The sequence below is a fragment of the Diadema antillarum genome, unplaced genomic scaffold, assembly GCF_040938485.1.
Source record: "Diadema antillarum isolate AM-2024a unplaced genomic scaffold, OU_Dant_1.0 seq00001817_RagTag, whole genome shotgun sequence".
Taxonomy (NCBI): Eukaryota; Metazoa; Echinodermata; class Echinoidea; order Diadematoida; family Diadematidae; genus Diadema; species Diadema antillarum.
The window spans coordinates 585,833-599,771 of NW_027272492.1; the positions used below are offsets into that span (position 1 = coordinate 585,833).

At 38.0% G+C, this 13,939-nt stretch overlaps 1 protein-coding gene across 1 annotated transcript; it reads left to right on the top strand.

Annotated features, from left to right (window-relative positions):
• The first annotated feature begins 8,010 nt into the window (after positions 1 to 8,010).
• LOC139712545 (sulfotransferase 1B1-like) lies at positions 8,011 to 12,339 on the top strand. The gene is made up of 5 exons (XM_071624360.1): positions 8,011 to 8,054; positions 10,217 to 10,332; positions 11,065 to 11,162; positions 11,746 to 11,920; positions 12,230 to 12,339. Exons 1-5 carry the CDS (start codon positions 8,011 to 8,013, stop codon positions 12,337 to 12,339), a joined length of 543 nt encoding a protein of 180 aa, XP_071480461.1.
• The last annotated feature ends 1,600 nt before the right edge of the window (positions 12,340 to 13,939 follow it).

Genomic DNA, 13,939 nt, shown 5'->3' on the forward strand with positions numbered 1-13,939 from the left:
ACTGGATTTCACACAACTTCGCTGAGAAGAGATAATGTTAGTATTTTTTCTTTAATCCTTTTTGTGCCAAATAGTCAGATGTGCACAAATTCAAAAACACATACGTATGGACAAGAGATTAATCTGGCAGGCAAAGGATTAAGGATTAAAGCAATTCTTAACGGGCCAGTAATGAGTGCTTACCTTCCTCTAAGTCAGATGACATAGAGAGAGATTCCTCTTAAAAGCTAGCAAGCAGTTGATACCAACGATAGCTATCCTCGCTGCGTAAGATGCCGGTAGTAGCTTTTAGGCGTTATCTTGAGGAGTACTCACATCAGACATAAAGTCGACAAGATCCTCGCCTGTCTCGCAATTACGTCGCGTTTCTTTCCTTCTTTTTTTCCGCGCGACGTACCGGTCAGCAGACACCAATGACTGCTTCACCTGATTTGGGTGAAAGCATGCATGTGCGCACAAGAGTCAACGCGCATGCTAGCTTCTTTTGTTTTTTCCTTCTTCTTCTTCTTCTTGTTCCATCTTTTTTGTTCTTTTTCTTTCAATTACCAAGACAAAAGCGGACAAGGGTACGAAATTAGAGCAGATCTTTCACTGGCTGGCCATAGTAATCGTCAGGCTTACTGATGATGACTTTATTTGCAACGTGGATTTGTTATACACAAAATACTGCAACATTATTGAGAGCGACATTGCTGTGACCTGACGACACGTCCAAAAGCTATAGGACATTTACGATAAAATAAAATACCTGCTCATTATTCACATTTCAAGTGGTGTATAAGATTATGAATATCAAAAATGTCGAAATCTTTATTCAAGGATGGTTTATACAAAAGGTTACATGGGGTGAGTGGTATTTTTCTTTCATTTCTTAAGATGATAGAAAATTACTGTCAACTGTGTGAAGAGTATAACGTGATGCATTGGGTTGCACACGAAATTATGGAACTATGGGAAATGATTTGACTTGCACCATGGATGATGCTTGATAAGATTACATTTCCGAAGTATCAGACTGGAATTACTCAGAATATCCTTCTTTCCAAGAATGATAATTTTATGTGAAATGACGTTCACTCTGTGAAAATGATATGAGTTTTAATTACGAAATAGATCTCATGATCATGACTGACGTTTGCGACTCTAACTTTAGAACAAAATCATGTACATGAATTGCGATATTGTGAAATGAATTAGATGCTTATTACACATTGGATTTTGTTAGATTTATCCCGTGGAGATGGTTGATGTCACAAGGCATCTTTTGATCTTTCTGCTTCTGATCGTATTTCGTCAGTAAAGACTGCCTTATAGCTAACCCCCTGAAATAAGGACGACGTGTTTAATTCAAATGGAAGCTCGTCTTGATAAGAATACGCTTATGTCTTTTCAAGTTTCGAATCAAACTACCCATCGACTTAAAAAATCATCAACAACAACAACAACAACAACAACAACAACAACAACAACAAAAACAACAATAACAAAAAACTACAAGTTCCCTTATTACTCTCTTCTCAAAATTCCCAACAACAAACACTGTGTCTTCGATCATGCTGTCCTGCATGCAACTCCTTGCGCCATGTTGATTTATATAAAGGGAATTCAGGGGTTGGGGCAACCATCCGGATTATTACCCATATCAGACATCTGAGCTGTGTCTCCAAGAAATTGTACATATTCCCCTGGTTTTTGCAATACAATTCTAGTTCAGGCAATAAATGTACCCCCTTAAGGCCAATCCATTATCATATGAATTACTAACGATTTTTATATACATTACACTGATTATAGCTGTTTGCATTGTCAGTGCTGAACCGTGTTCTGTGTACTTTGAATGCAGATTGTCTGACTATGTAAAGGTCTATAAAATATAGGTGCTAATATTATATAAACGTTCAAAGTACACTTCGTTAATGGAAACGGCTTGTAAATGATAAATCCACGCATTCAAGTTGACATTCAACAGTTCTGTGGAGTAGCTGCTGTCAACGTGGCAAAAGTACTGCAGGGCAGCTGACAGTGAAGCTTGCATGGGTTAGTTGCTTCATGATCCTTTTTGATTACTTTGCGTCTTCTTTGGCCATGTTGCATAGACATTTTTGCAGACCATCACATACAGCCGGTGACCGACCGGAATTATACCGGTGAGGCATTATAGTTTCACGTAATCCTTGTGGCTGCATGATTTCGGCAATCACAGAGAACGTGAATATTTAAACACTATTGCTTCTGTCATTTACAGCTTTAGTAAACGTTATGCATTTTCAGCATTTCGACACGCATAATCAATATGACTGAGGATGAAAGGGTGTATTGGGGTGCATGGATAAACGAGTATGTAGGTAATGCGACCTATTTCATTGCGAGCAGTTAGCCAGTTTTTTTTTTTGTTTTTTTTTAATATAGATACACTTAGAAGGGAGGCAATGTTTATATGTCCAGGGGCGGATCCAGGAATTCCGTAAAGAGGGGGCGCGCTTACAAAATTAAAGGGGGGGGGGCGCACGCACCCCTCCCCCCCATTTTTTTCTTTTTATTTCTTTTGTTTCAACAGAAAAATATTAAGGGGGAGGGGCGTGCGCCCGGTGAGGTCCTCCCTGGATCCGCCACTGTATGCCTATAAATTTGCGCTATTCTACTGCAATATACAGTTCAGCAACACTGATCATATATAGCTCTGCGAAAACTGATTTTGTTTCTATATCATACACAATGCTGGATAGTCAGTATTTTATTGGTCAATCTTTTGATCGATAATTGAAATGTATTCGGTACTATCTATCATTTTGAAAGCCTAATCGATGTAATTCTTTCTCTCTTTTTTTTTTCTTTTTCAGTTTATGAGATGACTGACATCCGGGAAGGTCCATCAACGTCCTACAGACACATCTACGAAGGGATCACATATCCAAATATATGTCTAGATTCTAGCATCGAAGGTGTAAAATTCCTGGAAGTACGTCCTGACGATGTTTTTATTATCACTTTTCCAAAATCAGGTGAGAACGGTATTTTTTTCCCAGTTTAATCACGTGTACAGTCCGGGTTCCATACACCACAGTAGGCTTGATTTCTTTAATTTTTTTTTTTCTGTAGATGAAAGTAAGGTGTAATGTGTTTTGTTGCTCGGTATCAATATAAATGCGATAGTTTACTTCAGTCCTGCAATTCGGCAATACAGAAACCTGGTGACAATAAGTAGTTGATCAGGCTTTATAAGTGAGCATATTATAGTTCTGGCGTTTCTACTGCGGAAGTGGTTATAATCCGTCGCTCAGCTAGGCTTACCTTTCAAACTGTAAATGAACTATATAACGTATAAATAAACAACAAACAAACAAACAAACAAACAAACAATGGTTTCGAGGTTTAAAAAAAAAGATACTTAGATCCATTCACATAAATGCAACCACGATACAATACCTGAGTGGTTTTTGGTTTTCATTTCTCCACAATCAGCTAGGGGACAATTTACTGAAAAATCTTGTGTTGAATGTTTGTTAAGAGACACAGACAATTCCTGCAGCTTTAAAACAAAGCTTATTTCGGCGAAAATGGATGGCTTCAATCAACGGCGTAAATCCATACTGAGGAGTGGGGGGGGGGGGGGATGATCGGCGATAGTCACCATCACCACGATTACAAGCCCATAACCAAACCGGCGCAGCCTTGAGGGGGAGGGGGGGGGGGGGGTGAGAGAAGCTTGGTAACCCCCCCCCCCCCCCCCCTCCCCCCACACACACACACACACACACACACTTTACAGGGATCGGATGTCTCACTCTTTTGCATGAAATATAAAGTGGGAGAGTGATATATTTCTGACAAACTGTTACAAGCGAGCTTGAAAATTTTGACATTTTACAGTCCCAAAACTGCAGTTTGTGACTGTATTTTGTCCGCTTTGGAAATTAAGGGGGGGGGGCACCGGGTGAAACTGCTGGCAATTACTGACAGCAACATCAAGAGAATGGCATAACAATTAAATGCGAGCGAGCGAAGCGAGCGAGCTTGAAAATTTTGACATTTTACAGTAAAAAAACTGCCGTTTTGGGCGGTATTTTTTCGCTTTGGAAATTAAGGGGGGCGCACAGGGCGCAACTGCTGGCAGTTCGTACTGGCAGCAACATCAGGAGAATGGCATAACGATTAAATGCGAGCGAGCGAAGCGAGTGAGCTTGAAAATTTTGACATTTTACAGTCCCCCAAACTGTCGTTTGTGGCTGTATTTTTTCGCTTTGGAAATTAAGGGGGAGCACCGGCGAAAACTGCTGGCAATTACTGGCAGCAACATCAGGAGAATGGCATAATAATTAAATGCGAGCGAGCGAAGCGAGCGAGCTTGAAAATTTTGACTTATTACAGTCCCAAAACTGCCGTTTGTAGCTATATTTTTCGCTTTGGAAATTAAGGGGGGGGGGAGCACCGGGCGAAAACTGCTGGCAATAACTGGCAGCAACATCTGGAGAATGGCATAATGATTAAATGCGAGTGAGCGAAGCGAGCGAGCTTCAAAATTTTTGACATCTTGCAGTCCCAAAACTGCCGTTTGTAGCTATGTTTTTCGCTGTGGAGATTAAGGGGAGAGCACCGGGCGAAAACTGCTGGCAATTACTGGCAGCAGCATCATGACAATGGCATAATGATTAAATGCGAGTGTGCGAAGCGAGCGAGCTTTAAAATTTTGACATCTTACAGTCCCCAAAACTGCCATTTGTAGCTATATTTTTCGCTTTGGAAATTAAAGGGGACGCACCGGGCACAATTGCTGTCAATCACTGGCAGCAACATCAGGAGAATGCCATAGCGATTAATGCGAGCGAGCGGAGCAAGCGAGCCTTAAAATTTTGACATTTTGCAATCCCAGAAAATGTCGTTTGTAGCTGTATTTTTTCGCTTTGGAAATTAAGGGGAGGCACACCGGGCGAAAACTGCTGGCAATTACTGGCAGCAACATCAGGAGAACGGCATAATGATTAAATCCGAGCGAGCGGAGCGAGCGAGCTTCAAAATTTTGACTTATTACAGTCCCCAAACTGCCGTTTGTAGCTTTAAATCGGGCGAAAACTGCTGGCAATTTATGGCAGCAACATCATGAGAATGGCATAATGATTAAATGCGAGTGTGCGAAGCGAGCGAGCTTGACAAATTTTGACATCTTACAGTCCCCAAAACTGCCATTTGTAGCTATATTTTTTGCTTTGGAGATTAGGGGGGGGGGGGGGGGCGGGGGCGCACCTGCAACTGCTGTCAATCACTGGCAGCAACATCGGGGGAATGGCTTAGCACTTAAATGCGAGCGAGCGGAGCGAGCTAGCTTTAAAATTTTGACATTTTACACCCCAAAAACTGCCGTTTTTAGCTATATTTTTGCGATTTTGTTTGTCCCACTTTTATGGGGGAACCATCCCCCCCCCCCATCGACGCCTCTGCATATGAGGGAGCTTTTGTTAAGTGAAAGATATGCTGCACACTCTTTGACAAATTAGGGAAATATACGTCAATCTCAACAGTGTACTTATCGAAAGGGATCCAGTATAGCGGAGCTTTTGCATGTTTATGATTGCAATTCAACGATTTGGTGCATAGTTCTGGCAGTATTTGGACAATAATTCCATTAAGAAAGTTCGAGATTTGTCCTCATCTCAGAAATTGCTTGGGGGATAAATGATTGCCTGCCTAAACACTTTCGTAGGGGCGGGGCAAATGCCCTTTGCCCCCCCCCCCCCCGAGGTATTTTCGACGTCCCTGATCTTCCCTGGGTATACCCATAGATGTATCTTGACTGAGTCATCAGTCACTGTCGTTCCTCATGAATGATTCAGGAAATGGAGGGGGTTCAATTATGGCAATATAGTTTTGTTATTGTTTGTTTGTTTGTTTTCGTACATATTTTGCAGATGGTCCCAAGTTACTCTCGTCTTAGCATGTTTACATGTAGGCCTACACTATTTGACGTTGTCAACGTCTGAGCCATACCTTACAGTGTATGTCCATGTCCGCGAGCGAGCGAAGCGAGCAAGCGCTTGAGAAAATTATGCATTCGATTTCCTACAAGATAGAATACTGTTCAGCTCTGTTACCTGTCTGAAGGCCGGCGTACAAACGTCATGCAATATGCCAAAATTGATACAATCACATTTCTGCTTCCTCCATTTTTTTTTCTTCAAAATTCAGGGGGGGGGGGATGATTGTACAGGCCATCCCCCCTCCTCCATTTCAGGGGGGATATATCCCCCAATCCCCCCCCCCCTGGGATTTACGCCCATGGCTTCAATAAGACACATTGATTTCTTCATGTGATCATTCAATTTCATTTTAATTTCATTTCAGCATGGTGATTACGAGAACTTGTTCAGCCTGTTCAATTGTAACTTTGCAATCATTGCCCACAATTGAGTGTACTGTAATCAATAGACAGTACACCATGAATGCAGCACAATAAACTCAACGTTCAAGATGGAAAAGGTATTAAAAAGGACTATGTAGAGAAAACGTAAAAAATACAAATAAGGACAGAAGACTGACACAACTGATAGTTCCCGGATATTTTGTCCAAATAATATATCATTGGACTGCAACTGATGTTGTTTTAATTATTATACCTGATTATTTTGAATTATGGCCTGGATTATTGATACTCTTGGTCCGGTTCTAATTTCTTTTCTCAAATTTTTGCGTTTGAAATTAATTTCAAACTTTCAAAATTTCAATATGATGCGTCACACACTGAATTTGCAAGATAGCATGTTTAAACGGAATTGTCCCTCACATACTTTGGGGTGAACTCCATGAACGTTTTATACATGTGTTTGTCCTATTTTAGTTCATGATGTAATTCTAATCATGAAAATCATGCTATTGAGCAGTGGCGGATCCAGAAGGGGCGCAACCGGCGCACGTCCCCCCCCCCCTTTATTTTTCGCTAAAAACAAAAGAAATAAAAAGAAAAATAATGAAATGAAACCCGGAAGTGGCACCAGAAAAAAAAACGTTTTGTCACAATTTTTCCACACTACATCACAGTAATCAAAATTGTTAATGTAGAAATTAGTCCTGTCTGTAGGGTTTTAATATAATAGGGTAGTGTGAGTTCAAACAAATACGTGTCACATCCTCGTCAAAGTAATCTTGTGCATCAATTATGTAAAGGAAAGTGTCACTCTTAAAGATTTAAACTTTTGTGTTCATCATTATCTACTAGATAGATCGACATAGATTGCCGATATTCCTCTGTGTACTAGTATACTGTCTGGAGCTTCATTGTAAGGTGGAATATACAAAATTCTTTTGTGATAGGGTGATTTTGCTGGTCCTGACTCTTTTGTTTGTTTGCTCGATTGTTTGTTTGTTTGTTTTTGACTGTGTCTAACTTGATGTGGCAACTGGGTTTTCATGCTCTCAAATTAATCATTAAAATGAGGTTCTGCTTTATCAGCGAGAATAGGCAGTCAGCCTCTGTGTGGGTGTATGAGTGCGTGTGCGCGCGTGCGTGTGTGTGTGTGTGTGTGTGTGTGTGTGTGTGTGTTATCCCTCCGGATAACTGCCACCCGGATGATTGCCAGGGGTACCCCTAGACAATGTTAAGGACAAGACTGTGTGGTATCTGCCACCCTTTTTCTTACACCGGATGATTCGACAACGTATTACCATGGACCCTATAAGTGGTAGGGTCCATGGTATAACACACGCTTTCCCATGTCTGTCGTTTTCAGGAACCCACTGGGTGGCGGAGATTGTCGGTCTCATAATCAGTGACGGCTACTCGGAGAAGGTCGACCGTTCGCTGTTCTCCGGCTCCATTGAGATGATCGACATGGATGAGGAGCTGCCGAAAACCAGAGAAGAAGAGAACAAAATCCTCCCAAGTTGACGCCGTTCATCGACATCATTCGTAAAGCGCCCTCACCGAGAACTATCCTAAGTCATCTCAGACGGGATCGCTTTCCTCCAGACATGCTGAAGAAAGCCAAGGTTTATAGTCATTTATAGCCCTTTCAGGAAAAAATGGATACTCGACATAAGGAGGTCCTGGAGTTGTCCACCTTACGGTCAGACGTTTTGTTTCATGAGTTTGTTTGTATGGTTTTTTTTTCTGATTTCCTTCTGATTGGACCAATTTGTACAATGAGTTTCATAGATCCTCGGAGAAACTATCTCTCATATTATTCGCGGATGACTCTAACCTTTCCTTTTCCCACCCAGACCCAAATATCTTAACAAGAACAGTAAATGAAGAATTGAAAAAGGTTATACAATGGATATACGCAAATAAAAATTGTCACTAAATATTCAAAAAAGAAAATCTATGCTTTTTAGTTACTCTTTAGAGAGCCTCCCAGGCAATATAACATTTGATACTACTCCCCTAGAAGAAGTTTTTAAATTTCTTGGTGTTTGTGTAGATAACAAGCTTTCATGGAGGAATCATATCAATAACATAATATGTAAAATTATTTCACGTAATATTGGCGTCATGAACAGATTGAAATATTATCTTCCTTCATCTGCATTATTAACTCTTTATTTTAGTTTGATATTACCTTATTTAAACTATGGGATTCTTGCTTGGGGTAATACATATCAGATATTACTAGATAAACTTTTTTTATTGCAAAAGAAAGCGCTCAGAATTGTTTTTAATCTACATACCCGAGAACATACAGATGCTTTGTTTTTTTACCATAAAATACTAAAAATAAAAGATTTGTATGTGTTTCAACTTGGCCAATTTATGTTTAATTATAACAGTAATAATTTACCTAAAATATTTCATGACTTATTTCATCGAAACAGTCATGTACATAATCATCCCACGCGACGATCCGATGAATTTCATCTTCCATTAATGAGAACCGCACATGCCCAAAGTACATTTCTTTATACCGGACCCAAACTTTGGAATAATCTAGATAATAGTTTAAAAGATTCCCCCAAATTCGTCACATTTAAATACAAATTCAGAAAACATCTACTCTCTACTAATAATTTTAGATAATTTAATTGTTCTAATTCATGCTTGAGCTTTCACCTGTCCTAATGTCGCAGCACTTTGCGTGTTCTGTATGCAGACCTCTCTTCTTTCTTCTCTCCTCTTCCTTTCCTGTCTTTTGTTCTTCGTAGACTTGTATTGTTACCGTCTTCTCTCCTCTCGGTACTGTCTCGCGTCGATTATGTGTGTGGGTGATGTGCGTACGAGTGTGTTGTCCTTGTCATATTTTCCCGGTACACGTGGTTCAGTGAACAGTGTCCGGGCATTAGCATTGATATTTCATTTTCATTTTTTTCCCGACCTGCGTATCTCAATATAACTACATATGTATTTTTTTACAAATGATTTAAATAATCTATATTAAATATAATAGCTATAAAAAAACCCTTGAATAATATATCATTTACTCATTATTTATCTAGCGATCCACGTCCCACAAGCTTTGCTTTTTAGTGGATCACTATTTTCCATAATCGAATCTATTTTCCGCACGTCCACGAAGTATATATGTATTGTTCCTCCTAATTATTGTATATATATATATATATATATATAAACATATGTTGTTACATAATTCATCTCGGATATTACATGAATCTTTTGCAAATGTTTGAACAATATCATTTCATGACATGTATACTTTGTACTATGTTTTGATTTTTGTTGATTGAAATTGTACTAAATTGTACTATGATTGAATTGAATGGTAAGGAACTTTTTTTTTAAACCAAGGGCTTTGTAACATCAGAACCACTCCAGTATATTTAATATTGTATCATGGAGTTTCTGATTTTGAATAGCAAATTTAATGTTCAATAACCAACAGTTTTGTTTTTGTTTCCCCTTTTTGTTTTTGTTTTTGTTTTTTGTTTTTTGTTTGTTTGTTTGGTCTTTTTTTTTCTTGGATGGCGTGAGTTTCACTTACCAGTACATCAGTATCGTGTTATCGAGGGAGAGCTGTATGATTATTGATTGTATTCGTTTCAATCTAGCGTATGAATACGGTTTCTTTTTCTTTTCTTTTTTTTTTTTTTGGGGGGGGGGGTCATTTTTGCAAATCATAAATGAAGGAGGAAGAAAAGTTCATCTCCTTGAACGGAGATTAAACCATCTAAATTTGCTACATCAGTTTCAAAATCTAAGATCGCCATCGTCGCTTGTATACAGCCACTGATTGGTAATGAATCATAATTGTTTCTTGCATGTTTACCTATCATACAGGTCATCTATGTTGCTAGAAACCCCTAAAGACGTAACATCCTCCTGGTTCAACATGCTCTCCAAGAAATTTATTCCTACAACTTGGGAAGAAAATGTGCTTGAATTCTTTGAAGGACGTAGGTACATTTTCGTTGGGCGTTGGAATTATTTGTAGGACTTCCGTTATAAGTCATAAGTCCTCGGCAGTTTTCTTTCGTTTTATCGAAATTTCGTTATTACCGAACAGTATTGTACGTGTAAAGGCATATACATGTAGGTGATAATTTGGGGATCTGAATTTCTATTTCGTTGTAACGAGAATTTCGTTATAACGGGAGTACACTGTAGCAGGGAAGACAATCTCGTGTGTTGAACTTATTTATAAACTACGGCTGTTATTATGGGTTTTCAAAGAAAATTATTGAAATAAGACAATACACAAGGATCCGTCGAAGTTGGAGAGTTATAACGTTTAAAACATTTATTTTAGGTTAAATCGGTTTAAATTGCGAGTAACTGCTCATCATGCGTAATATACAATGTGATTGTAATTTTCTGATTAAACATATATCTTTTAATGTCTTGACCGTTTATCTAGAAAATCATTCATGCATATGATTATATTATATATATAATTATATTTATACAATTATGTGATCATTGGTAAAGAGATAACAAGAAGAAAAATGTTTAAAAAGGATTGGTCTAGACAGACAGTATCATTATAGCAACAGCTTCCACCAGTTTGTATGTTTATCGGACATGGGTATCACCTATGTTGAATTCATCGCAAACTGTTTCAAATTGTTGTTAATTCGCAAGTTACTTCGCGTTGCTCTTCGTTCAAATCTTCCCCATTCTTGTGACAGGAATGTCGTTTGGTCCCTGGCCGGAGCACATTCAAGAATTCTGGGAGATTCGCGGAGAACAAAATCTGCTGTTTTTGTTCTACGAGGACATTTTATTGGTAAGAGAAATTACGTGTAAAGTGCGCTCTCGTTGTAACGAAGCCCTCGGGACAGACAGTTTTCTTTCGTTATATCAAAATGTCCTTATAACCAAACAATGCTAATATACGTTACTTGAATTGAAAGTGTTAAAGGCATCATTTGGCATTTGCAGATGAAACAAAAAAAAAGTTTTAGTGCATCAAATTAGTTCTAAAATGTGAGTATGTAGAGATAGAAACAACCAATGTTAAAAAGGTTGATCAGTAACAGTAATCAATGTCAAGTATTGTTCAATATGAACAATAGTTTGATTAGAATTGTTTCTAGAATAATTTACCGTCTACAGTTATGGTCCATTGAGACAAATAATGATATATTTATGTGATAGGATGTTCTGTAATACACTGAAGTGATGACCTACACATATTTGCATTAAATGTGATAACCCTAAAAAATTACAAGTACTGCTGTTTATGGTATACAGTGCCTTTAATCCAGTTCAAGTCATGAATCATTAAATTAATGTTTCAATCCTCTTTTAATCTGTATAAATAACGAGTCTATTTGGTGTCATCGCGAAATTTACATCCAAACAATCAGGATCCTGTTACAAACGTCAAACACATTGCTAGCCACATCGGACGCCCTCTGTCGGAAAAGGCTTTGCAACGCGTGGTCGAGAATAGTTCCATCCTGGCTATGAAGAAAACGTACCAGAGGGAATCTGAGAAAAATGATGGAAGCATGGCAACGCATCAGAAGTTTCTTGCCAAAGGTTTGTTACATATTGATTCTGTACCCATACAGTAGACACAATGGGGGAATTTCCAAGATTTTCTAGATTTAGACCAGGCTTTCGTAAGTTTGCTCCTTTAATAAATGTAGACCATGGATGACACAGCCCATGGTTTCAAAAATCTGTGGTCTAAATCTAAACCACCTTTGGGAAATAGGGCCGATGCGACTGTAGAAATTTTTTCGGATTGCTGAGCTGTTATTTTTTTCTATACAGTCATTTGAGCAGTTGAGTCAAAAATAACCTGCATGCATATCAATTCTCCATTGTGACTTGACTTTCCTACAGGAATCGCTGGGGGATGGAAAGAACGCTTCACTGTGGCCCAGAATGAAACATTTGACAGATGGTATCAACAGCAGATGGCAGGAACGGATATTCCAGTAAAGTTTGATTAAATATATATATATATATATATATATATATATATATATATATTACATTATATATGTCTATGTTCGAAGCCACCAAAAATTGATGTTAAACACATTTACCCATAAAAAAGTCAGTGAATATAATTATGTTTCACACATTACATTCTGAAAATGAGTACCACTGCATGATAAAATTTGGAAATTAATACATCGAATATACATGATCCACATAAATGTATGTATATGTACGTATATAAACATATATCTATATCTTTATATGTGTATATATATATATATATATCACATGCATGATGATATTATTATGCATGTACATACATAAGGTATATATATATACAAATATATAATATGGATAGAGCATGTGTGTATGCACACAATGTATGTCTTAGATAGAAGGTAGGTAATTCATTTCATCTTTAAATTGATGGTACATAAGTTTGATTTCATCATCAATGTCGTGAAGTCGCTTTATTCCAGGATATTTGTGTCATTCATATACTGTAGAATAAAAGAGAAATGAAATTTCACATTCTAGATTGGGGATAACACAAACCTCTATCATGTCAGAGCCTAGCATGATGCGTCAAAAACTCTTCAAACTGTACAAGGTCTGGCAAAGGGTCAGTTCAATGAATGACAAACGAAATTAGGACATTAAACTGCTAAAATCATGAATTCACACTTGCTCTGAGCAGAAGTTTAAGTCAAACTGCATAAATGTGACCACAACATACAAGTCATGTGGTAATTTTAAACAATGTTGGAGCCAAACAATAATAATAATAATAATGATAATAATGATAATGATGATACCAATAATAATGATAATACTACTAATAATAATAATGACATCAATTTATAAAGTGCAAAACCTATGTAGGTATATTCTTCTGCGCTGCAAAAGCTTCTGATATGCTTGACAATAATGAAAAAAAACATGTGTCTTGGGTCTTGATTTAAGTACTGCTACTGTTGAGGACTTTCTGCCTCCTAATGGTACTACAGCCATGTAGTAAGTCATGTCATAGTTTGGGAGCTGAACAGGCAAATGCTCTTATATATACATGTATCTATTAAAACCTGACTATATGAAACCTTGAAGTTTGCCATTTGTACTACTTTGGAATGTCATGTTCATATTATTGTAAGCAAGCAAGTGTGTATTCATATATCACATCAGATGGGGTCAAGTTTTCATCCTTGACACGTGAAGATTTCCATATTTCAAGTTCTTTGTTGTTTAATAAGTCTGTCAGCCTTCTTGCTTGCATTCGAAAAACTTGGCTGAAGTATTATCCTGTGATCATGACGTGTTTGCAGTATAGAAAACTGGGTACGTGACAGTCAATTATGAGTACACAGTAATTGCCACTGTCCATGGCATGTTGTGTAGGCCGCCAAAACACACTGTGTGTACACTGAATTCGTGAAATACATTCCAGTAATCACTGAAAACATGCCGAGAAAAAGAAATGACTAGAAATCATGTCATTCTTGAGCTTAAGAAACAGACAAGCTCTGAGGATAAAAGACAGCTTAAAGAAAGCCAGTTTCTTGCAATTCATCATTTTGTGTGTATCAGTACTTGAGTAGATTACTGTACCTT

Bases quoted from the DNA above. Each gene is read 5' to 3' on its own strand.
- LOC139712545 (XM_071624360.1), top strand. From the start codon at position 8,011: ATGGATACTCGACATAAGGAGGTCCTGGAGTTGTCCACCTTACG. The intron at 11,163-11,745 runs GTAAGAGAAATT...CCAAACAATCAG, and splicing joins TCTACGAGGACATTTTATTG to GATCCTGTTACAAACGTCAA. The intron at 11,921-12,229 runs GTTTGTTACATA...ACTTTCCTACAG, and splicing joins TCAGAAGTTTCTTGCCAAAG to GAATCGCTGGGGGATGGAAA.